The sequence below is a fragment of the Rutidosis leptorrhynchoides genome, chromosome 1 (genome assembly GCF_046630445.1).
Source record: "Rutidosis leptorrhynchoides isolate AG116_Rl617_1_P2 chromosome 1, CSIRO_AGI_Rlap_v1, whole genome shotgun sequence".
NCBI classification, from domain to species: domain Eukaryota; kingdom Viridiplantae; phylum Streptophyta; class Magnoliopsida; order Asterales; family Asteraceae; genus Rutidosis; species Rutidosis leptorrhynchoides.
In genome coordinates, this window is record NC_092333.1 from 575,838,020 (window position 1) to 575,862,021 (window position 24,002).

Here is a 24,002-nt window from a genome sequence, read left to right on the forward strand (position 1 = left end):
GAAGCTTTTAGTTATCACCTGAGAATAAACATGCTTAAAACGTCAACATAAAGTTGGTGAGATATAGGTTTAATGCCGGCAGCGTTATAAATATAGACCACAAGATTTCATATATAAACGTTTTAATAAAAATATTCTAAGTTGTTGAGCACTTGATAACCATACTTAACATTTAATCAACGTCGCATATTCCCTTTATTATGAAATCTTACTACACCGTACCAAGTGTAGTTACCGAAACGAAGTACTGTGCAACCGTTGAATACTGGTCGTCCAGTCCGGTTGGGGTTGTCAGGCCGATAGATCTATCAACAGGATTCGCGTTTACAATACCTCATGTAAATAATAGTTACCAAGTTACAGGGAAGTATGCCAGTGGTACAACTCAACGTAGAATATATATTTTTAATCACTTGTGTCCATAACGTAAATCATAAAATGCATGTATTCTCATCCCGAAATATTTAGAGTTTAAAAGTGGGACTATATACTCACCTTTTCCTTGAAGGTATTTAACTTGACTTGGTCTCTGATAGATATCACGAACCTAACCATATATATAATATATCAACATATTTTCTTTTCAAGTAATCGTTACATATATATATATATATATATATATACTTATAATACTTTTAATATTTTCTTAGTCCGTAGTTAGCAGTCTGTTATTAATGGTCCACAATTAGTTGCTCAATAAAATAAATAAAGACCCCATCGTATTCGTATTGATCAGAATTAATCTCGACCCATGGTACCATGTTGTCAAATGACGTGTTGCGTACATAAAGTACCGTGTTGTCAGATGACGTGTTGCGTACAATCATGAGGTCTTATGATTAATCTTCTCGTGTTGTTTACGGGTGGTCCTGGAATATATAAAATCAAATCATAAGTAAATATATATTAAATATTATGTTAATTAGCCAAGATATGATTAATCCGATTTTGTCATAATATGATATATTACAGGTTTTGAAGTGTTTTAAAAATCAAATTAGAAGGATCTATTTAGTTTGCGAACAGGTTTGAAATCATTCAAACTATGTTCTTGTTGTTAAAAATTTATAACACAAAATAAGATAGCTATATAAATATGAATCGAATAAGATTATGAATAAGGTTACTACCTCAAGTTACTTGGATAAAGCTACTGGAAAAGATAGAAAATAATCTTGATCAAACTTTCTTATGATGATTATAGGTTGTTCATGAAGCTAGTTCTTCATGAGTATTTGCTGAGATTGTGAAGAACACTTAGAGTTCCTAAGAGTGTGTTTTTTTTTTTTTTGGTTAGAGAAAGATGGCTGTAAGAATGAAATGAAAAACCAAGGTGATGGTGATACTAATAGGACAGTCTGGTTGTTGAGGGAACAAGGACAAATTATTGTGTTGAATTTTTGAGTAATAATGTATGCTAGCTTACAAATAAGATTCCCTCTTATCTAGGGCAGATCTAAAGCTGATAAGGATATTGATTTGATGTGTATTTACCAATAGTAAATACGTATGGATGATGAGTATGATACGGTAAAAGAAGCTCAAAATCGGGCTTTTATTTTGGGTCCAACCGGGCCAAAAATAAAATTTTAAGACATTTTTAATAAAGCAATGTTAGCCCAAAAAAAATTTCCAGCCAGGGGCTCTGCCCCTTGGACCCCGCCAGGGGTTGCCACCCCTTGGACCCCTCTTATCGGGGGCGCTGCCCCCGAACCCCCGTCATAATCAACATAAGTTCAAACAAGTGTGCACTCCACACTTCCCCAAACTTGTTCGATATTTATCAAGATTATTTTGGTTACAAATTAATCCTATTACACTTAAATCATATTGGTGACATAAATCACAACACATTATAGATTGTAAGTATATATGTCAAAGAACGTTACATATAGTTATCGTTTTGAAAACTTAAGTTAGTGGTCTCAAAGTATACTTATAACTCATTGTTGTTAGTTCACAATGAAATGTTAAACCATCCTTAAATCATGTTAAATATGTATAGATATGTACATATACATAATCGTATAATTATCGTGTGTTATATAGTTCGTGATATCATCGGTCAAATTGGACGGTCAAACGTTGTGTAAAACTCTTTTCAAAAATATAAATCTCAACAGTTTGGATTGCTTATAATGTTGGTAAGGTTTAATTTATGTAAATATTAATCTCATAAGTATAGAACGATCGGAAAATTCCGGGTCGTTACAGATTTCATGATTAATAGCAAAGGAATGGAGAATATTAAGAAGATATGCTGCCATATTAAGAGCTTGGACCCAGTAAGTGGGTGGAAGATGAGCTTGAAAGAGCAGGGTGCGAATGAGGTTATTGATGGTGCGAAGCATGCGTTCTGACTTCCCGTTTTGTTGAGAAGTATAAGGACAAGAGAGTCAAAATTGAATACCGTTAGTCTGAAGAAGGTGATGGAAGGCATTGTTATCGAATTCCCCCCCCCCCCCCATTATCACATTGAAAAGATTTGATTTCACATTTAAATTGAGTCTGAACAAAAGTACGAAAATTAATAAAGGTATTAAGTACATCAGATTTATTACGAAGTGGAAAAACCCATACATAATGCGAGTAATGATCAAGAAATATAATGTAGTATTTTAAACCACTAAGACTAGACACAGGAGAAGTCCATAAATCTGAATGAATAATATCAAAAGGAGCATTAACATTGGAACTAGAAACAGAAAAAGGGAGTCGCACATGTTTGCCAAGCTGACAAGCGTGACAAAAAACAGGAGACGACGGTTTATTACATATAATATCTATATTAGAAATAAGTTTTCGAAAAATGTCATGTCCGGGATGGCCAAGACGTTGATGCCATGTGACGGGGTTGGTGAGAAAGGCTTGTCGAGAAGATTGAGATGTGGGTGATGTAAGTGTACTTTTTTTGAGATGTGGGTGATGTGGCTAAATAGATATGAGTACATAAATAATGTACTTTTTTTTTTTTTTTAGAATGATAAACGGGCTAAGCCCAATACACATGAAACATGGGCTAAATAGACATAAGTACATAATATGTCTAACACCTAAAGTGTGTATTTAATACTATTAAAAAAGTGAACACGGAATGTAATATATTTACTCAAAATAATTAGTCAACAATAGATTCATGCTATTTACGTCAAACTTCACAACTATTTTTAATTTTGTTTATTAACTAGTTGTGGAGCCCTCGCTTCGAGTCGGAGGCTCCGTTTTGAATGCGAGTTAAAAAAGTGTTGATCTATTTTGTAAAAAAAAAAAAAAAAATTCGACATCTAACATTGAAGGGTTGTTCCTTTGTGAAAGTTGCCTCTTTTAGCGTTCGGGTTTTTTTTAAAAAAAGTTAGTTGATCTATTTTGTAAAAAAGAATATTTTTAAACATCTTTTGGTAGCATTGAAGGATTGTTCCTTTTATGAAAGTTGTTTTTTTATCGTTTGAGACAAAAAAAAAGTAACACAGTAGTAGCGTGGTGAGTGTTATTATTCAATATTTTTAGTGTTAGTGATATGATATATATTATTTTAGAATATAGGTATAAAATGGGGGGGGATTCGATTTGTATTTTAATGAAAGTTAGGGGGTTGGGTGTGTGAAAAATGAAATATTAAATAGTACTATAAAATGAGGGGTTCGATTTGTATTTTAATGAAAGTTATGGAGTTGGGTGTGTGGAAAATGAAATAGTAAATAGTACTATTCATAACTAATAAGACAAATTTTGTCTATTAGTTATATTAGTAATAGTAATTCTTACCGTTTACAATGATCCTCATCTGCATGTTGTGCCACAAAATATATATTACATAATCATAAAGATAAACAACTCATGGTGTACAATACAACTTATACTTCGTTTTTCATTTAAATAAGTGTTACATATAAATTACGGAGTAATAAAGTCAACCTACCCGGGCACCGTTTTCTTAGCAATAACTCATATGTAGTATCTTATTATAAATATGTTGTACTCCATAAATCAAATCTACACACAAACAATCATAGAACCAACATGGTTCCTTTTTATGTAATTCTCTCCATCGTTGCATTCATATGGATTACTAAAATAGTCCTTGAAAAAAATAAAAACTTACCCCCTAGCCCATTCCCATGCTTACCCATAGTTGGTCATCTTTATCTTGTTAAAAGTCCTCTTTATCGAGCCTTGGGTAAACTCTCGAACCGTTATGGTCCAGTACTCATGCTTCAGTTTGGTAGTCGTAAAACCTTGTTGGTTTCGTCTCCAGACGCCATAGAAGAGTGTCTAACCACCAACGATATTGCTTTCGCTAACCGTCCTCATTTGCTTGCTGGAAAACACCTTGGGTATGACTACACCACCATTGCTTGGTCAAGTTATGGTGATCACTGGCGTAACCTACGTCGTATAGCCATCCTTGAGCTTTTGTCAGCTCATCGGTTACAAACCTTAAACTCGGTTCGTGAGGAAGAGGTGAGGCTCTTGGCTAAAAGGGTGTATGAAAGTGCGATAAAATGTAATGGAATAGTGGAGATGAAGTCCATGTTTTTTGAGCTCATGTTGAATGTATTGATGATGATGATTGCTGGGAAAAGGTATTATGGTGATTCGGTGTTGGATGTGCAAGAGGGACAACGGTTTAAGGAGATTGTAAAGGAAACGTTCGGGTTGATGGAGACAACCAATGTTTCGGATTATTTGCCATGGTGGAAGTGGTTGGGTGGGAGGGCGTTAGAGAAGAAATTTGTTGATTTGAGAGGGAAAAGGGATATGTTTATGCAAGGTTTGCTAGACGAACATAAACAAAAACTAATTTGTGGCTCTGAAGAAGAAAGGGAAATCGAGAAAAAGGATGAGAAGAAGAATTTGATTCAAGTTATGTTGATGTTGCAAGAAAAAGAGCCTAAATATTACGAGGATCAATTAATTAAAGGACTAATGCAGGTAAATACCTAACACTAAGTTGTATATTCAAGAGTATTTGTTTATTCATGATCATTATCATTATTATAATTATAATAACTATAATTATTAGTGTTATCGTTATTATTTATGATAGCCTAGTAGTTGGGGCCTTAATTTCTCTCAAGAGGGTGAAAACTTATCTGTTTGCCTGTTTGAAAACAGTCACGGCGGTTTGTTTTTAATCATAAAGTACCTAAAAAATTTTCAACCTGATTCTGTATACTTGATAGGTACTATTATCAGCAGGAACCGATACGTCAAGTGGAACCATGGAATGGATGTTATCACATTTGTTAAACAACCCTGAAGCTCTAAAGAAAGGACAAGATGAGATTGATAATTATGTTGGCGAAGATCGTCTACTTAATGAATCAGACATATCAAATCTTCCATATCTACGTTGCATAATAAATGAGACTATGCGAATGACCCCAGCTGGTCCGCTTGTGTTTCATGAGTCTAGAAAGGATTGTACGGTGGGAGGGTACCACGTACCAAGTGGGACCATGCTACTGATGAACGTGTGGGCCATGCATAATGATCCGAAGAATTGGGAAGAAGCTAAGAAGTTTAAACCAGAGAGATTTATAGGGTTAGAAGGTTCAACCATTGGGTATAAGTTAATGCCGTTTGGAGCTGGAAGGAGGAGATGTCCTGCAGAAAATTTGGCAATGCGTATGGTCGGGTTGGCATTGGGTACGTTAATTCAATGCTTTGATTGGGAACGAACAAGCGATGAGATGATTGATATGACCGAAGGAACAGGATTGACTATGCCACGAGCTAAACCGTTGGTGGCAAAGTGTCAACCGCGTAAAAAGATGGCTAAATTGCTATTTTAAATGCCGAGGAAAATATATTCTCTACATTAGACAGTGTGTTATTAAGAAGATGAGTTATAGTATGTATACCTTATGGTAATCATTTAATTATGATTTACTATATATGTGATAACTTGTTGTACTGTATTATATATAGAAGAGGCCCTACTATATTTTAGATTGATCTTAATTTTATTAATTGTGTACTGGTAGAGTAGGGGAATGGATCAAAACATGTACGACGCGAGTTGAAACATGCCATGCTCAGTACAGGATGAAACATGCTATGTCGGGTTGTGTTACTGGCTGGCTAACATAGTTTGGTGCATTTATGCATTTATTTATTTAATTTTTGTATGTAATAATTACTAGTACCGAAAGTAGTATAAACGATTTGGGATGTTGTATGCTGCATTTGTAAATAAACTTGAGCCACTTTTACCCAACTCTTTAATCTGACAGACTGACAGAGTAGAGATACGGAGGGTCAATACTCAATAGGTGGTGGTTGTAATTATAAAGTTCGATTAACTGCAACCTATTGAGGGTCTACTTGCCACCAAGAAACATCATTGTCCCTACCAGATTTCGAACCAAAAGAACTCAGAGAAATGTCAGACCAGTAATGCAGTAAGTACGGAGTAATAGTTTAAGGTTGGAACATTCTTATAACCCCATTGACACTTTACTTCTAACATACCTAAAAATATATAATATATGTAATGCATTATATTTGAATGAGATCGAAGATATATACTGCTGGTGATTCTGATGCATTAGCATTGTATTTATAAGTGTTTATAAGATAGTCTATTGGTTGGGGTCTTAATATACTCACATCAACCTCAGTAGCATTAGCATTGTATATTGGAATGGTCAAGGAAATAGTCAGAAACCAACACAAGATAATCCAGTTAGGCAGCTAAAAAATACTTCCTTCTCCAAGTAACTAACTATGTTCCTCTATTTCTCTTATACTTTATATGTTCTACTATATCAAAAGCATAAAAGAACCTAAGGAGAGAAAAACCAGAGTTACGAGTGACAAGCATTATCCAACCAGTGAAGCAATAGTTAGTGAGACAGAGGCATTACATAAACTGACCAATTATCGAGTTGAAGACGCATTCCAGTTTCTTTTTCTTGTCTGTTATCACGTCGGCTTCAGCTAGCTTATAGATTTCAAGCCACACCATTGCACCATCAACCAAATCATCTATCTTACTCAAATCTTTCTGACTTAGCATCTTCCTGATGTTGTCATCATTCACTCTTCTTTTCATGAGATAAATGTAATACTCCAAGTCGTTATAGGCTTCCACTTTCTTTCGATAGTTTTGATCCTCAACTTTGAATTTCATTGCGTCTTTCAACATCTTCTCGATTTCTTTCTTTGAAAGACTTCTCTTATCATTGGTGATTTTAATGGTTTCCTTGTGACCAGTAGTCAATTCTTCAGCAGAAACATTCAAAATTCCATTGACGTCAATTTCAAACCGAAGCTTTGCTTTTGTAACACCCCTAGGGGCTACAGGAATATCGTAAAGATTAAATTCACCGAGATAAATGTTCTCCGTACCTTTAATTCTCTCTCCTTGATAAACCTTGAATAAAAAATTAGTTTGGTAGTCAACCATTGTAAAGACAATACACTCTCTCATTACAGGTATGTGAGTGTTTTTTGGGATCATAAGTCGCATCACGTCCCATGGTGCAGAATAACCAAGTGAAAGAGGCGTGACATCAGACAACATGAATTCTAGAGCCATTTGATTGCCCCGACCACTAATCTTTGAAGCCAAAACAGCAGCACCATACGCAACAGCCTCATCAGGATTGATTGTCTTGCACAAGTCTTTACCTTCGAAAAATTCATGTAGCATTTGTTGAACCTCTGGAATCCTTGTGGACCCACCAACCAGGACCACCTCATCCACCATTTCCTTCTTCCAGTTTGCATCTTCAAGACAATTTTGTACAATTCCCATACACTTATTAAAGAAATCCAAGTTCAACTCCTCAAACTTAGCCCGAGTAATTTTTCCTGAAAAATCAACACCATCATACAAGCAGTCAACTTCTATGGTAGTAAAAGTAGTTGAAGAGAGAATCCTCTTTGCCCTCTCACAACCCACCCTCAACCTCGCTAGCGCTCTTGGATTAGTTCTAATATCTTTCTTTTCTTTCCTATAAAATTCCGCAACAAATCCATTCGATTATCAAAATCCTCACCCCCTAAATGAGTGTCACCGCTAAAAGCCTTAACCTCAAACTTCCCTTTATTAATGGTAACAAGAGACACATCAAATGTACCACCACCTAAGTCAAATATAAGCACATTTCTTGCACCACTAATTTTAGACTTGTGGTCCAGACCGTAAGCTATAGCTGCTGCAGTCGGTTCATTGAGCAAACGCAAAACATTAAGGCCGGAAACAATAGCAGCATCTTTAGTAGCCTGTCGTTGTAGATCGTTAAAATAAGCGGGTACAGTGATGACTGCTGATGTCACATTGTCATTAAGGTATCTATCAGCTATCTCTCTCATTTTTGTTAGTACCATGGATGAAGTTTCTTCCGCAGAAATCTGCTTCGTAACATCCTGATACGATACTTCAATCAGAGGCTTACCATTTTCTCCTTGTACAATCTTAAAAGGCCAAACTTTCATGTCACTCTGCACATTCGCATCAGAATACCTCCTTCCCATTAGTCTTTTAGCATCTGCAAAGTTCAATGATCAACACATACTATAATTAACTGTATTAATTAGAAAAATTCCAAAAAAATATCATATACAAGTCGCAAACATGATTACGAAAAATTACTATTACTTATCCTTAAAACTGTAATTAAATAATTAATTGGTACTAGTATCAAACCATGGATAAACTACTTCTTTTACGAATCAAACTAACCAGTTCCATTTCAAATACTCCGTACTAAACAGGTTTTTATGTAATTGAGATGATTAATTATTAATTTAATATAAAATAAAAATGAAGTTATACCGAAAACCGTGTTAGTAGGGTTCCTGGTGACTTGGTTTTTTGCTGCGTCACCGATCAAACGATCAGAGTCAGTAAAAGCAATGCAAGAAGGAGTGGTTCGATTGCCTTGTTCATTAGGGATGACTTCAACGCGATTGTTTTGCCAAACAGCAACACATGAGTACGTCGTCCCTAAATCTATTCCGATGGCCGGTGTTCTTCCCATATCCCCTTCGAAATAACACGAGCAGATATACAGTTTTTATTACTCCGTTGTTTTGGAATTGTGAATATATAAAATTATACTAATAGAAACGGAAAACTAGGTTTAGAGTTTAAACTAGTATTACGGAGTATTTTAATTTAATTTACTCCGAAGATACGGTTTGAAGACTCAGAATACATATATGGCTTCTATTGTATGAGAGAAGTAGAAAAATTATTTACAGTTTTTGTAATTCGTATTATTAATTTTAATTTTAATTAAATAATCGGACTTCAGTATTTATTAATTAATTTTAACATTGAAATTAATATAAAATATTTTTTATAATCATATTCAAATCTATAAAAATTTTCACATCTTTATAAACACGGGTGTAAATCAACATGTGAATATACAAACATCGAATAAAGTTAGATTTAATAACTTATATAGTATTTGAATAATTGAATATCAAGTTTTTTTTTTATCATCTACATTACTTCTAACTTAATCAAACTTATTAGCGATTTCAGAAAATTTTATTGACAGGAGGCAAAAAAAAAAAAAAAAAAAAAGGTGTCGACAAACATCAATAAACCTCGTAATAAGTAAACACAACTAGCTATTTATTATACGGTGAAACCCAATAGGCCAAAATACTAGGTGGCAAAGCCCGTGCGTTGCACGTTTTGTCACACGTTCATTATATGGTTTTAGATTACGTAGTCAGGTTTGGTAATATTGTCGATGAAGTTGAGGGTGTTGTTTATACCTATAAGCATCATTAATTTGGAGGTTGTAAGAGAGATGGTATAAAAGTTTTTGAAACTTAGGTGTAGGAAACTGTTAATTACTACAATCTTTGTTAGTAGCTCATAAAGAAAGTACTCCGTAATATAGTTACCCACACATATATATCACCACAAAAGTGAAATTTGTAGAAAATAAAATATATCACTGGTTCCAAAATGTACTTTAAGGCAATATCCAAGAAACATAAAGTTGATTTAAGATCGCTCTTGTAACCAACAACATGGCCAACAACATGTTAATCCTTCATCAAGTGTATCATGTATCCATCTAGATTCATCTTTTCCTACTAGAATTAACTTGAGACCCATTTTTATTTGAATAATTACTTCAGTTAACATGAAACCAATAAACGTCTGGAGTTCACCATTCAAATTTTGTCTCGCTTGAATGTATTGTTATTGAATGTTGTAGAGTTGTAGTATATTGGAGAGAGATAAAAATTTATCTACTTCACATGTTGAACCTGTTGGAGATATGGAGAACTTTAAACAATTAGAGGGAAGATTCCAGGAAACTCACACGAAGTTTCCACGAAGTTGTTAGGAAACTCACAAGTAACTTCCACGAAGTTGTTAGGAAACTCACATGTAGCTTCCACGAAGTTGTGAGAAAATTCACATGTAGCTTCCACGAAGCTGTCAGAAAACTCACATGTAGCCAGCTGTCAAGAAACTCACATGTAGCCTCCATGAAGCTGTCAGGAAACTCACATGAAGCTTCAAGGAATTGTTTTTAGCTTACTCCTTAAACCATTCTATAAATAGACCCTCTTGTAACTCATTGTATACACATCACAAATATTCAGTAAATACATTCTCTAGTTGGTTCGTGGACTAAAGCAATCACAACGATTGCATATAACCACGTTATCTCTTGTGTCGATTTACATTTCTTGCATTTATAATCTTTCGTTCATTAAGTGGGTTAGTAATCTTGTAGAATTACTATCGATGAGTGATCTTGTTGAATCACTTGCGTTGTTTTGGGTCCTAATATCCTTACAACTGGTATCAGAGCACAAGGTTTCGACTTTGGGAACGATGGCGGAAGACGGAAAGTTTAGAATCGATCGATTCGATGGGAGAGACTTTGACTTTTGGAAAATGCAAATTGAAGATTACTTGTATCAAAAGAAGCTACATCAACCTCTGTTAGAGACCAAACCCGAAAGCATGAGCGATGCCGATTAGACGCTTTTGGATCGTCAAGCTTTGGGTGCGATTCATCTTTCACTTGCTAAGAACGTTGCATACAACGTTGTGAATGAGAAGACGACGTTTGCTTGCTTGAAAGCACTCTCTAACATGTATGAGAAACCTACCGCTTCTAATAAGGTTTTTCTCATGCGACAATTGTTCAATACGAAGATGAAGGAAGATACGAGTGCAACGGATCATATCAACGAGTTCAACAACATCATATCGAGGTTAGCATCGGTAGATATTGTGTTTGATGATGAGTTAAAGGCACTAATCTTGCTTTCATCATTACCGGAAAGTTGGTCGGGTACGGTTACCGCAGTTAGTAGCTCTACAGGAACTACTAAGTTAGCGTTTGAAGGAATAAGTGATTTAATTCTTGGTGAAGATACTCGTAGGAGAAACTCGGGGGAATCGACATCCGGTTCTTTGTTAAGTACCGACAACCGTGGTAGGAAATTTGATCGCGGTGAGAAGAAGGGTAGAAAGAAGTCTAAGAAGAGGTATCCATCGAAGGATAGAAGTGAAGCTGTTTGTTGGGGATGCAATAAAAAAGGCACTTTTAAAGGAATTGTAAAAATGGTCTGGCGAAAGGTGTGAACTTGACCGCGGAAGAAAGTGATGATGCACTTTTATGTAGTGTTGAAAATTCTATGGAGTCTTGGATTTTGTATTCGGGAGCTTCGTTTCATGCTACTCATGTCAAAAGCATGATGAAGAATTTTCGTTCATATCAAGGCAAGGTGAGATTGGCGGACGACAAACAACTCAATATAGAGAGCATTGGAGATGTTTTATTGAAGACTACACTTGGCTCTAATTGGACCTTGAAAAACGTAAGGTACATTCCTAAATTAAAAAGGAAACTTATTTCGGTTGGTCAATTAGATGATGAAGGTAACGCGGTTACTTTTGAAAACCGCCAATGGAAGGTGGTTAAGGGTAGTTGTGTAGTGGCTAGTGGACATAAAAGGGGAACTCTTTATATGGTTGAAGTGTTTGATGAAGACACGGTGGTTGCTACGGTTAATGTTGAGTCTGAATCAACTCTATGGCATCGAAGACTCGGGCATATGAGTGAGAAGGGTATGAAGATGCTTGTTTCGAGTGGGAGAATTTCGGATTTAAAAAAGGTAGAACTTGGGTTTTGCGAACCATGTGTATATGGGAAGCAAAAGAAGGTGACTTTTGGGAAATCGGGGAATGCACCTAAGTTGGAGAAATTGGAGCTCGTTCATACGGATGTGTTTGGTCCAACCAATGTAGAATCACATGGAGGTTCTCGCTATTATGTCACCTTCATTGACGACTCCACTCGAAAGGTATGGGTTTATTTTCTTAAAGCTAAATCCGATTTATTTAATACTTTTGTGAAGTGGAAAGCTATGGTAGAAAATGAGACTAATTTGAAAGTCAAGTGCTTGAAGTCGGATAATGGAGGGGAATATGGTATTCTTGAGTTTAAAGACCATTGTGCAAAGCTCGGTATTAGAATGTTAAAAACGGTACCAGAGACATCGCAACACAATGGGGTAGCCGAACGTATGAATCGTACGTTAAATGAAAGGGCTAAGAGTATGAGACTACATGCCGGTTTGCCTAAAATGTTTTGGGCGGATGCGGTTAACACGGCGGCTTATTTGATAAATAGGGGACCCTCAACACCGTTGGGTTTTCGAATTCCCGAGGAAGAATGGTAAGGTAAGAAGGTGAGTTATAATCACCTTAGGATCTTTGGGTGTAATGCATATGTGAAGACCAAAGATGCGGATAGAGACAAGCTTGAAGCTAAGTCAAAGAAGTGTATTTTCATAGGCTACGGGTCGGATGAAATGGGTTATCGTTGTTGGGATAACGAGGCTAGAAAAGTAATTCGTTCTCGCGATGTTACTTTTGATGAAGATTCGGTCTATGGCAAACTGGAAACGGGGAGTCCTAAACCGGGTCATGTTACTTTTGACGATGTTTCTATTGATGATCTTACAGGTTCTAGTGGGAGTACGGGAAACAATGAATTGCCAATGAACGGTGAGGCGTCGAAAAATGCTAATGATGGGGATGGTTCGGAAAGCGGTGATGATTCCGAACATAGTGCAAGTTCTAGTGATGAGGAGGATACAAATGAAACCGGTCCAACCATTTCGGTTACTCCTACACTAAGACGTTCGACTAGAGTGCCCAAACCTAATCCTAGGTATTCTCCATCAGCAAACTACTTGCTCTATACCGAGAATGGTGAACCCGAAAGTTACTTTGAGGCAAGGAAGACAAAAGAATCCATACAATGGGAGCTTGCCATGAAAGAAGAGATGGGGTCACTTGAGAAGAATAAAACTCGGTCACTAGTAAAGTTACCTCATGATAAAAGGGCGTTGCAAAGTAAATGGGTGTATCGAATCAAGAATGAGTTGGATGGCAAGAAAAGGTACAAGGCTCGTTTGGTGGTTAAAGGCTTTCAACAAAAGAAAGGAGTTGACTACCAAGAGATATTTTCACCGGTGGTGAAGATGACTACTATTTGTTTGGTACTTTCTATGGTTGTATCCGAAGACTTACATCTAGAGCAACTAGATGTGAAGACCGCATTCTTGCATGGTGATCTTGTTGAAGAGATCTACATGAGGCAACCCGAGGGCTTTGAGGTAAAGGGTAAAGAGAAGTGGGTTTGTAAGCTAAAGAAAAGTTTGTATGGATTGAAGCAAGCACCTCGGCAATGGTACTTGAAGTTTGATGATTTTATGAAGAAGATTGGTTTCTTAAGATGTGAAGCGGATCACTGTTGCTACTTGAAGAAACTCAAGTCTTCTTATATAATCTTATTGTTGTATGTTGATGACATGTTACTTGCAGGTTCCAACATGTCCGAAATTAACAAGTTGAAGGGATTACTTTCCCCTGAATTCGAGATGAAAGATCTTGGTAGTGCTATGCAAATACTTGGCATGAGTATTGTGCGTGAACATGTGAAAGGTACTCTATACTTGTCTCAATCCAAATATATTGAGAAAGTAGTAGAGAGGTTTAATATGGAGAATTCAAAGGCTCGTTCTATGCCTTTGGGTAGCACGATTAAGTTATCGAAAAGTCAATCACCAAAGACGGTAAAAGACAAAACGGATATGGAAAAGGTTCCATATGCATCGGCTGTGGGTAGTATTATGTATGCCATGGTTTGTACAAGACCCGATATTGCTCAAGCAGTGGGAGTTGTAAGTCGTTATATGTCTAATCCGGGGAAAAGAGCATTGGGAAGCGGTCAAATGGTTGCTTCGTTATTTGAAAGGTACTTCTAATATGGGATTGTGTTTCTCCAAAAACAATCTCATACTTAGGGGTTATGCAGATGCTGATTTGGGTGGATGTGATGATTCGGGGAAAAGCACTACGGGTTATGTTTTCACAATAGGGAAGACGGTGGTTAGTTGGATGTCTCGACTACAAAAGAGTGTTGCTTTGTCAACTACCGAGGCCGAATATATGGCTATTGCAGAAGCTTCTAAAGAGCTTGTTTGGTTGAAGAACTTCTTAGGTGAGTTGGGTAAAAGACAAGACTATTGCGTCTTGTATTGTGATAATCAAAGTGCAATACATCTTGGGAAGAATCCTGTGTTTCATAGTCGTACGAAACACATCAATATAAGGTATCATTTTATTCGACAACATATAAATGATGGTACTTTATTATTGGAGAAAATCCTTGGTACGAAGAATCCTGCTGATATGTTTACTAAGGTTGTTACGACAGAGAAATTGAGGTTTTGCATTACCTCAATTGGTCTTCTAATGAATTGATGAGAGAAGACCCCAACTAGAGAATTAGAGAGTTAATATTCTAACAAGTAGTGTTGAAGACCTTGTATCGAAAGTCTGCTCATCCGAAGTATGTGTTGAGTGTGCGTGTCCCAAATGGAGTTTGGCGGTATAATGGTGATTTAACGTTCTTGGTTAGATCGTTGATATTCTGGGTTGACGAAGGTTGGGTTTGTTCAAAGTCTCCAAGTGGGAGATTGTTGGAGATATGGAGAACTTTAAACAATTAGAGAGAAGATTCCAGGAAACTCACACGAAGCTTCCACGAAGTTGTTAGGAAACTCACAAGTAGCTTTCACGAAGTTGTGAGGAAACTCACATGTAGCTTCCACGAAGTTGTGAGAAAATTCACATGTAGCTTCCACGAAGCTGTCAGGAAACTCACATGTAGCCTCCATGAAGCTGTCAGGAAACTCACATGAAGCTTCAAGGAATTTTTTTTAGCTTACTCCTTAAACCATTCTATAAATAGACCCTCTTGTAACTCATTGTATACACACCACAAATATTCAGTAAATACATTCTCTAGTTGGTCCGTGGACTAAAGCAATCACAACGATTGCATATAACCACGTTATCTCTTGTGTCGATTTACATTTCTTGCATTTATAATCTTTCATTCATTAAGTGGGTTAGTAATCTTGTAGAATTACTATCGATGAGTGATCTTGTTGAATCACTTGCGTTGTTTTGGGTCCTAATATCCTTACAGAACCTATAGAAGATACAACCGGATGTTTTGGATGTTTCACAACAACATTGTCTTCAATACTTCATCGATGAAGAAGTGCATTATATTCTATTCAATATGTAATACTTCTTTGTGGTCTAAGCATACAGGTAGATTTATTTATATGCTTTTGATATGTGGTAATCAATACCAACCATACATCTATAAATCTAGAAATGGAACTTTAATGAAGAAAATAAAAATCATGTAAAAAGGAATCAACGTTTTTATAATATAGATAGATAAATGTTTGTGTCAAAGATAATAAAGATTCACATAAAAAAGATTCACATAAAAGGGAATCAAAGTTTATGTAATAGTACTATTTAATTAATCACTAATTATTAATCATTAATATTAAATTAATTAATAGTGAAATGACCTTTGATTATAACTTTGTTTGGCTTGAAAAATTGATACGTATGTACATAATTACTCAAAGCTATCATCAAATTCAAAATTAATTTTTACCACTATTCATTAAGTTAGTAACAACTTTTACCATTTTACTATCATTTATTTTACTGTTTACCATAATAAAGCAACCACATATTAGGATGATTCAAAAATTAAGGGATTTGGAATTCACTGGAAGCTATAAATATGCTTATATGCAGAAAGAAAATCAAAATTTGTTACAAACTACTCTATAAAATATAATAGATATTAGTAAAATAATAACTTATGCATGTAACAATAAAAAAAAATTAACATGGCAATTGATTATACAAAAGCATTATATGGACCAACTTACAATCCATATATGACTTGAGATACAAATGAGACCTTGGATACAACTTACAATTCTTATACAAGGGATAGAAAGTAAAACGTACATGAATATAAACCTCTTGGAACGTAATAAAGCAACCACATAATAGGATGATGCAACAATAAAGGAATTTGAAATTCACAAAAAGCTATAAAACTGCTTATATGTAGAAACAAAATCAAAATCTGTTACAAATAGATATTAAAATAATACCTTATGCATGTAACAATAAAAAGAGTTAACATGGCAATTGATTATACATAAACATTATATTGACGAACTTACAATCCTTATATGATTTGCGATACAAATAACTTTGGATACAACTTACAATTCTTATATAAGGGATGAAAATCAAAGATACATGAAGATAAAGCTCCTGGAAGATTAAAAGTTTAGGACAAATCAAGAGGTACAAACTGAAATAAAATTTTAATGAAACAATTAAGAAGTTACTTCATTTCAATTAAGAAGCTACCTTCAAGAGTAGACGTTTGATACGTGTGTACATAAATATTTAAAGCTATCATCAAATTTCAGAATTAACTTTTACCATCATTTATCAAGTTGATAACAAATTCTACCATTTTACTATGATTTATTTTATTATTTAGCATAATTTATTAACCTCATTTACTAATCTATGACTCAACTTTTAGTTATAGAAGATAGATATAGTAGTTATTATTATTATTATTATTTTTATTTTTTTTTACTTTTTTACAATAATAATTTTTAACCTTTTTTACCCGTCTATTAAATTACATGGGTAAATTTTATTGAATTAATCGTATTTAATACAACATACTTATGATTCTAGGACTCAATTCTTATAGATAGATAGATAGATAGATAGATAGATAGATATATAGATATAGATATAGATAGATACTAATGATATTTGTATTTATTATTATTCGTAACAAGTTTTTCTTTTGAACTATTTATTATAGGCTTATGTTTTTTTGAGTTATTTAATTAATTTGTATATTGCCTATATTTTTATGGAAAAAATAAATAGACTTTATTTTTATGAATGAAATGTACATAACACTAGCATGTTTCAGCACTTTTGTAATAAACCCGATTACTCACCGATTAATCCTCGATTACACATTTTTAAGAGTAGTCGGTTCCTGTTAACCAAAAATACGTTTAATTAATCGGTCAGCGTCAATTGATCATCAAAATCGAATTTAGTAATCAAAGTCCGTCAAAATTGTTCAACATTTTAACATGAACTTAAACTAAAACTTAAGAGTTTCTGAACAAAATGAATAATTTTAAATAATTATATTAAAAAAAATTATGTTTATAGTTTTCTTCTATATTTATACATAAAATTCATGAAATTTAATATTTAATTATATAAAGTAGAATCCGATTAATCCCCGAATTGCCTATTACTTCTCCAAAATTCTGACCAATTAATCCTCAAATAACGAATTTTGCAACTTTGTGTTTAAGTGTGCATATTAGCTTCAGATTAAGGAAGAATGGAAGATTCCTTAATTTTTAAGTTTTGTTCTTTGTAAGTGTGCATGTTACACATGTTACTTGATTGGTTTTGAAGCTACACGGCGTATCCTATAGTCATTTTAACTCTAATTATTTCATTATTTTATTATATATAATATATTTATTGGGTGATACCCATCTTCGTTCCTCTCTACCTTCGAAGGCCAATGATCCTTTTAGATATGTTGCTTCTGTTCCAACGGTGGATTTTGTTCCTCCGGTGTGCAATGGGGCAACTGTTTTTATCGGTCAATTACATAGGTCGGTCACGACACATATGATTGAGACTACGTTCGGAAAACTAGGCGAATTGGCGGAGATTAAGTTTTTGTCGGCGAGTCATTATTCGTTTATTTGCTTTATCCTAGATTCATGCGCTTATTGTACCGTTTCGACCTTAAATGGTTCTTCGATATTCGGCCAATCCATCTATGTGGGTTGCCCAAGGCGTCGTAAGTTTAAATCATCCGGTAAACCTGCTCCAAGCTTCAAGATCCATTGTAAAATCTCTTCGAATAGTGCTATTGTTGATCGTTTGGATCTCTCCATTCTTATCCTGGATTTGGTCCCGATGGTAATCATAGACTTGTTGATTCGGTGTATGGTTAACATCAAGCACATTATCAGTTACTTCGCCCTCTTCGGGTGTATTTGCCTTTGCAAGGAACTTTCCAGTGCTTTGCTTGCTGCTTTGACTGACGATTTCGATTGGTTACTCCTTATTTGGATCTAGCTTCGAGTTTTTGTAGGTTTGTGTGGCTTGAAAATATTGGCATTCTAGGTACTTGTTTCTACGAAGCTAGTGCCCAAACCGTTGCCGAGTCGTTTGGTGATGTTTTGTTGTTTGCAAAGTCAACATCGTCTCTCGGCAGTGGCGAATCTACTCCATACTTCGTGGGTCACGGGACACCATATGTTTGAAAATTGTTAGTAGAAAATACCAATTAAATTGTATATGACATCACAAAATTTAATAGGATGACCCCATATATTTTTCTTTATAGTTTTTCTTTTGAATTGTATTGGACACCGCTAAATGTAACTACTCGAACCCCATATATTTTTTCATATTTTTAGTTTTTGTAAGGTAACCAACCACTGAAATAACATTTAAATATAATTAGTACTGAAAAAAATTTCGAGACCTCATTTAATCCTAATCCTTAGCCACTGTCTCACAGAAACCTTGGTTCCTTATTCGGATTTGTTAAAGTTTCAAGGGCCGGTCAAGCATATTCATGACCTAGTTGATATGGATCTCGACGATTTAGAGAAATTGACCACTCAAGTTTGGGTTTCGGAAATCTCTTATGTTTTGCATTTAGATCGTGTTTTATTCGAAAGTTTTGACCAAGACTCGATTGTTTTAATCATCGGTCTGAAAACCTTAATCGATCCTAATGTTGTTGTTGAACAAATGAACGTTACAGAGTTACTGCTAGCATCAACGAGGTAAATCGGTCGGGTTCGTGCTATCGGATCATTTTGAGACTTATAGGAGTGTGATATCGCTCCATTTATATATGTTTTATCTCGCGATATCTCCCTCACTTTATTCGATTTTTGACGATCTTGGAGCCTATTTTGTGTGTGATTGAGCTAATTGGTAAGTTGGGGGCTAAGGACTTGATTTGGTGTAAAATTGACCAAATCTTGATCAAAAGTAGCTAAGGAAATGGCAAGTGCAGAGTTCAGCATCAAAAGCACCGCACCTATCTCAAAAGCGACGTTCTTATGCACGTTTTGGCTTCATTTTCCATCAGTGGCCAGAAGCGCCGCTCCTACAGCCAAAAGCGCCGCTCCTATCCAGCTAAAAGCGGCGCTCCTAAAGAAAAAGTGCCGCCCCTGAATGTTGCCAAAAGCGGCGTTCCTGATCAAAAGCGTCGCTCCTCATTTAAGCCAAAAGCGCTGCTCCTGCATAAAAAGCGGCGCTCCTGTTGCTGTTTCAGCCCAGATTTTCAGCACTATAAAAGGAACAAGATTAGGTTATTTTTCATATGTATCTTTAGAGAACAGCTATCTTAGGTCCGAATTTCACATACAAACCCTAATTTCATCATCTATTGGTGATTGAAGGTGGATTCAAGGAAGCTAGCTCTAGATTCATCATTGTTTAGCTCTAGATCTTCATCTCTTTACATTTTAGGTTGTAATCTCCACTTTTCTTTATTTACCTTGGCCTTAATTACTTGTAATAACTTGAAGATGATGATTGTTTATGTTTCTATGCTTATTATTAGTTTGATCTTAGCCATGATTGGCTAAATCTCTTGTGTTTGCTTATCTATGAATCTCTAATACTAGTGTTTGTCCCAAATCAATTGAATAATGTTGTTTGAATGAATTACATGATCATGTGTTATTGAGTTAGCTAAAGATCCATTGCTATGAGTTTGTTTTAGGCTTGACTTTGATTACATATGTTGAGTAGCTCTCTTAGTTATTTGAGAAGTGAATCAATGTGTGCTTCAACACCTTGGGTGATCTAGACAACTAGTAATTAGGAATTTCAAGTGATTGTGTTCTTGATCTAGGTTGGTTTTCAATTGGCCTTTAGTCAACATAGTAGTGCCGATTATCTTAAGTGATTTCGATATTTGGGGGTTTTAAGTGATTTCAACCTAAGCATAATCTCAATAACCAAATCATGCTTAACTCGATTTTAGAATACAATGCTTATGTGAATTCGCGGAGTGTTATTTGATTTGAGGTTTGGTAGTGATACTAAACATTTAATAGTTCAACAACTATTGTGATAACAAAATAGGCAAAACGGGGCAAGCCAATCATAGAGAGGATTAGATAAGTGAACACTTCTTAGTTAATTTGATTTAAATCTTAATACTTCGTTACTTGTTTCTTGCTACTAGTTTACTTGTTAAGTTTAAGTTTGTTTAATTGTGCAAGTTTTAGCTGTTAATCAAAATTAATCAAAACCCCCCAATCAAACAAACCTTAGGACAATTGATAGTTTCAAATATTCGACTTACACCGCTCTCTTGGGATGAACTTGATAAGAATACTTACATTGAAGTGCTATAATAATCGGGTTTTAAGTGCTCGTTAGTTGTGTGTGCTTATTTGTAGTGTTTGAATCATTTATGAATTTTGAGGGTAAAAGATGTACGTTGCACAAACACCATCAGAGTGGTTTCGTTAATGGTCCGGTTTTTGGGTCAATTGGGAAAGACAAGCATGTTGTGGGCTCGGTTAATTTGGTTGACTCTTCCAGGGTATTGTGTTTGGTAGTTTAGACTTTTATATGTGTGTTGGCGAAGATGTAGGCCCTACTTCAGTTCCCTTTACGCATTTGGCGGATGACTTATTGGGGTTGAACAAGTCTAAGAATGCTACTAACTCTCTAGGTTCAAAAGATTTTGACACAATTGAAAATAAATTTGGTAGAAGTAAGGATCGATAAGGTAGTTGTTGAGGAGGTCACGGTATCGAGGCAGACGAGGTTGAAGCCAGCTTTTTTGAACGATAATGAGTGAGGGTGTCTTGCCTTCCTCGTCGGCTTAGGGACATTTTTTTGAACGACAAGGTGGTTAAACCAGATCGTTAGCTTTTTTCTTTGTTTGGTTTATCTTTTTCGTGCTTAGTGACATTATTTTCTTTGTTTTGATTGCTGTTTGATTGTTAAGTTGTTTTGAGGTTGTTGTTGTGCTTTTGTATGTGATTCGGTGTGACTCAATAGTAGATAGCGGGTAGGTTTATGTTTTCTAGTTTCGAGCTTGTTCGCTATACCGCTGTATCTTTGTTCAGTTAATTCATCTTTCGAAGAATTAGCGTTTTGCTAATAGTATACGTTATTTTAGTGAAAAAAGAAGTCATCTTTCACAACCCACATATTGAGCTCAATCTGCACACAGATTGAGTCAATCTGCCAACAGATTGAGATCAAACTGCACACAGATTGAGTCAATCTGCACCACAGATTGGGTTTAATATGTGAGTTCTTTCCTACCATTCGTTTTCTCTGGATCTTCACTCATATTGTTTTAATCGAGAAGAAAACGTTTTTTTAGCAGGTAGTATTTTTTTTCATTTTTTCCCCAAATATTAAGATCACATGAATATATGAACATTTAAAAAAGACACTTTGTGATAAATGTTATTATTTTGAGTGAAAAAACGTTTGAAGAAATAAATGATAACATGCATCATGAGTATTATTTTTATTAGAATTTTTTCATCCTTTTTTTTTTCATCTTATGTGAACGCTTTTTTTTTTTTTTTTTTTTTTTAAATTTAACCCGATTTAGAGTTTAGAGTTTAGGATTTTCGGTTACTTCATCTTTCGATGAATTAGCCTTTTGTTAATAATAGTATACTTTATTTTAGCCAAAAAAGAAGTCATCTTCCACAATCCACACTCTACTCTACTGTATTCTAGAACATGTATGGCATTTTTAAGATCTAAAGGGGTGATACATAATAAACCATTGACCTATACACTATAACAGAATGAGGTGTTTGAAGGAAAACGTAGTCATTTAATGGGACTGCAATAGCTTTATAGCTACATGCTAATTTGCCAAACAAATTTTGACCGGATTACATACTTACAACAACACTTGATAAATAAAATATCTACGAAGATTTTGTTTTAAAAAACACCATATGAGATGTTACACAAAACACCACAAAGTAATACACATCTTAGAACCATAGGCTGTCTATGTGATTTGTGATGCAAAAGTTGCTAAAATACGTAAAGACAAGTTTGAAGCTAGGGGAATTAGATGTATTTTGATTTTGATTGGATTTCCACCAAGTCAAAAGAAGTATAAACTATATGTCCTTAAATAAAAGAGGTGTTTTGTAGAAGATATGTTTTCAAGGAAAATGTATTTCCTATCAAGGATTCATTACCTAACAATATCCACTGGAACAATCCAATACTACTTGTTTTCATTGATAGTGCTAGTCACATTGATGAAGATGATGGTAACCATGTGCCTGATTTTTACTATGCACCCCAACTTAATGGTTTTCCATAAGGACAACCAAATTATCAGATCCCAACACCACCACCACCACCACCACCTTATGGTGGGATGTGAATTATCCTGGTGTGATATACCATACAGTAATCATCTATGGGTTACCAAAAACTATGTGATAACTTATTGTGTTGTATCATATCTTCATATATCGAATAGGAAATGCTATATTTTAAGAGCAGCAACAACAACAACAACAACAACAACAACAACAACGACAACAACAACAACAACAACAACACCACTCAATCTCACATGTGGGGTATGGGGATGTGAGATGTAGACAACGCTAGCTTCCTCTATCCTAGAATAAAGAAAGTGAAACACTCCGAGAGTAGAGAAAATCATTCATCTCTCTATTCAACGGATAAAGAGATTGTTTTCAAGAGGACCTTCTGTTAGCCTATAGATTTATGTTAGTCCATATGTTTTGGTTATTGGGCTAAGCCCACGTGTACTAGTTAGGGTTATCGGCTATTTATGCCTTCGTATGTACGCATTACTCAAGCAATCAATAATATCATTTCAATTATTCAACATGGTATCGAGCCTACTAGGGTTACCGCAAGCGCCAACCATCAACCATCGTTAGTAAATTTTTTTTTTTCCTTCCGCTGCAAATCAAAACACAATTAATCACTATTGGTTTTCTTGTATAATTTAATTTGAAGACATAGAATTCCTACATGTGATTGCTGAGTCACCATCCACTTTCGGTCAACAAAGATTTGCTATTTTATTTAATAAAGATCAGACAATTGTTGATAATATAGCTGCTAGAATATCACTTGTTGCCTTCAATCGGTGGAAAAGGTGAACTTGTAGTCATCGGAAGTTATTTATTTATTTATTTTCATGCCACGTCTACCAGCACCTATCAATGTCTCATATTGAAAGCTTTTGTCTTCAACCAATCTATATATTATTCGGATATATATTTATCTATATTTCACCATGACATTTAATTTAGCAAATCCCCATGTGTCGAAGACCGATGTAAATGGCAAACTTTGGAACGAAAACATTTACAATAATCAACAAGATTCTTTCAATCAGTCACACGCTCAACTTTGGAACATCATTAAAGCCAATCAAAAAATTATAGACAAGTTAGGTATTACTCAGGCTCAACAGATCCAACAGCAGGTCCAACATCAGACCCAACATCAGGCTCAACAGCTGACC

At 35.1% G+C, this 24,002-nt stretch overlaps 1 protein-coding gene and 1 pseudogene across 1 annotated transcript; one reads left to right on the plus strand and one right to left on the minus strand.

Annotated features, from left to right (window-relative positions):
- Window positions 1–4,020: 4,020 nt before the first annotated feature.
- LOC139882290 (cytochrome P450 81Q32-like) lies at window positions 4,021–6,167 on the plus strand. Its single transcript, XM_071866648.1, has 2 exons — window positions 4,021–4,932; window positions 5,184–6,167. Exons 1-2 carry the CDS (start codon window positions 4,021–4,023, stop codon window positions 5,793–5,795), a joined length of 1,524 nt encoding a protein of 507 aa, XP_071722749.1. The 3' UTR covers window positions 5,796–6,167.
- A 567-nt stretch (window positions 6,168–6,734) lies between these two features.
- LOC139845289 (heat shock cognate 70 kDa protein-like) lies at window positions 6,735–8,990 on the minus strand (annotated as a pseudogene).
- Between the last annotated feature and the right edge of the window lie 15,012 nt (window positions 8,991–24,002).

What these genes read in the sequence shown, in the direction of transcription:
- LOC139882290 (XM_071866648.1), top strand. Translation starts at nt 4,021, where the DNA reads ATGGTTCCTTTTTATGTAATTCTCTCCATCGTTGCATTCATATGGATT. An exon ending in TAATTAAAGGACTAATGCAG is followed by an intron (nt 4,933 to 5,183) that starts GTAAATACCTAA and finishes TATACTTGATAG; the next exon opens with GTACTATTATCAGCAGGAAC.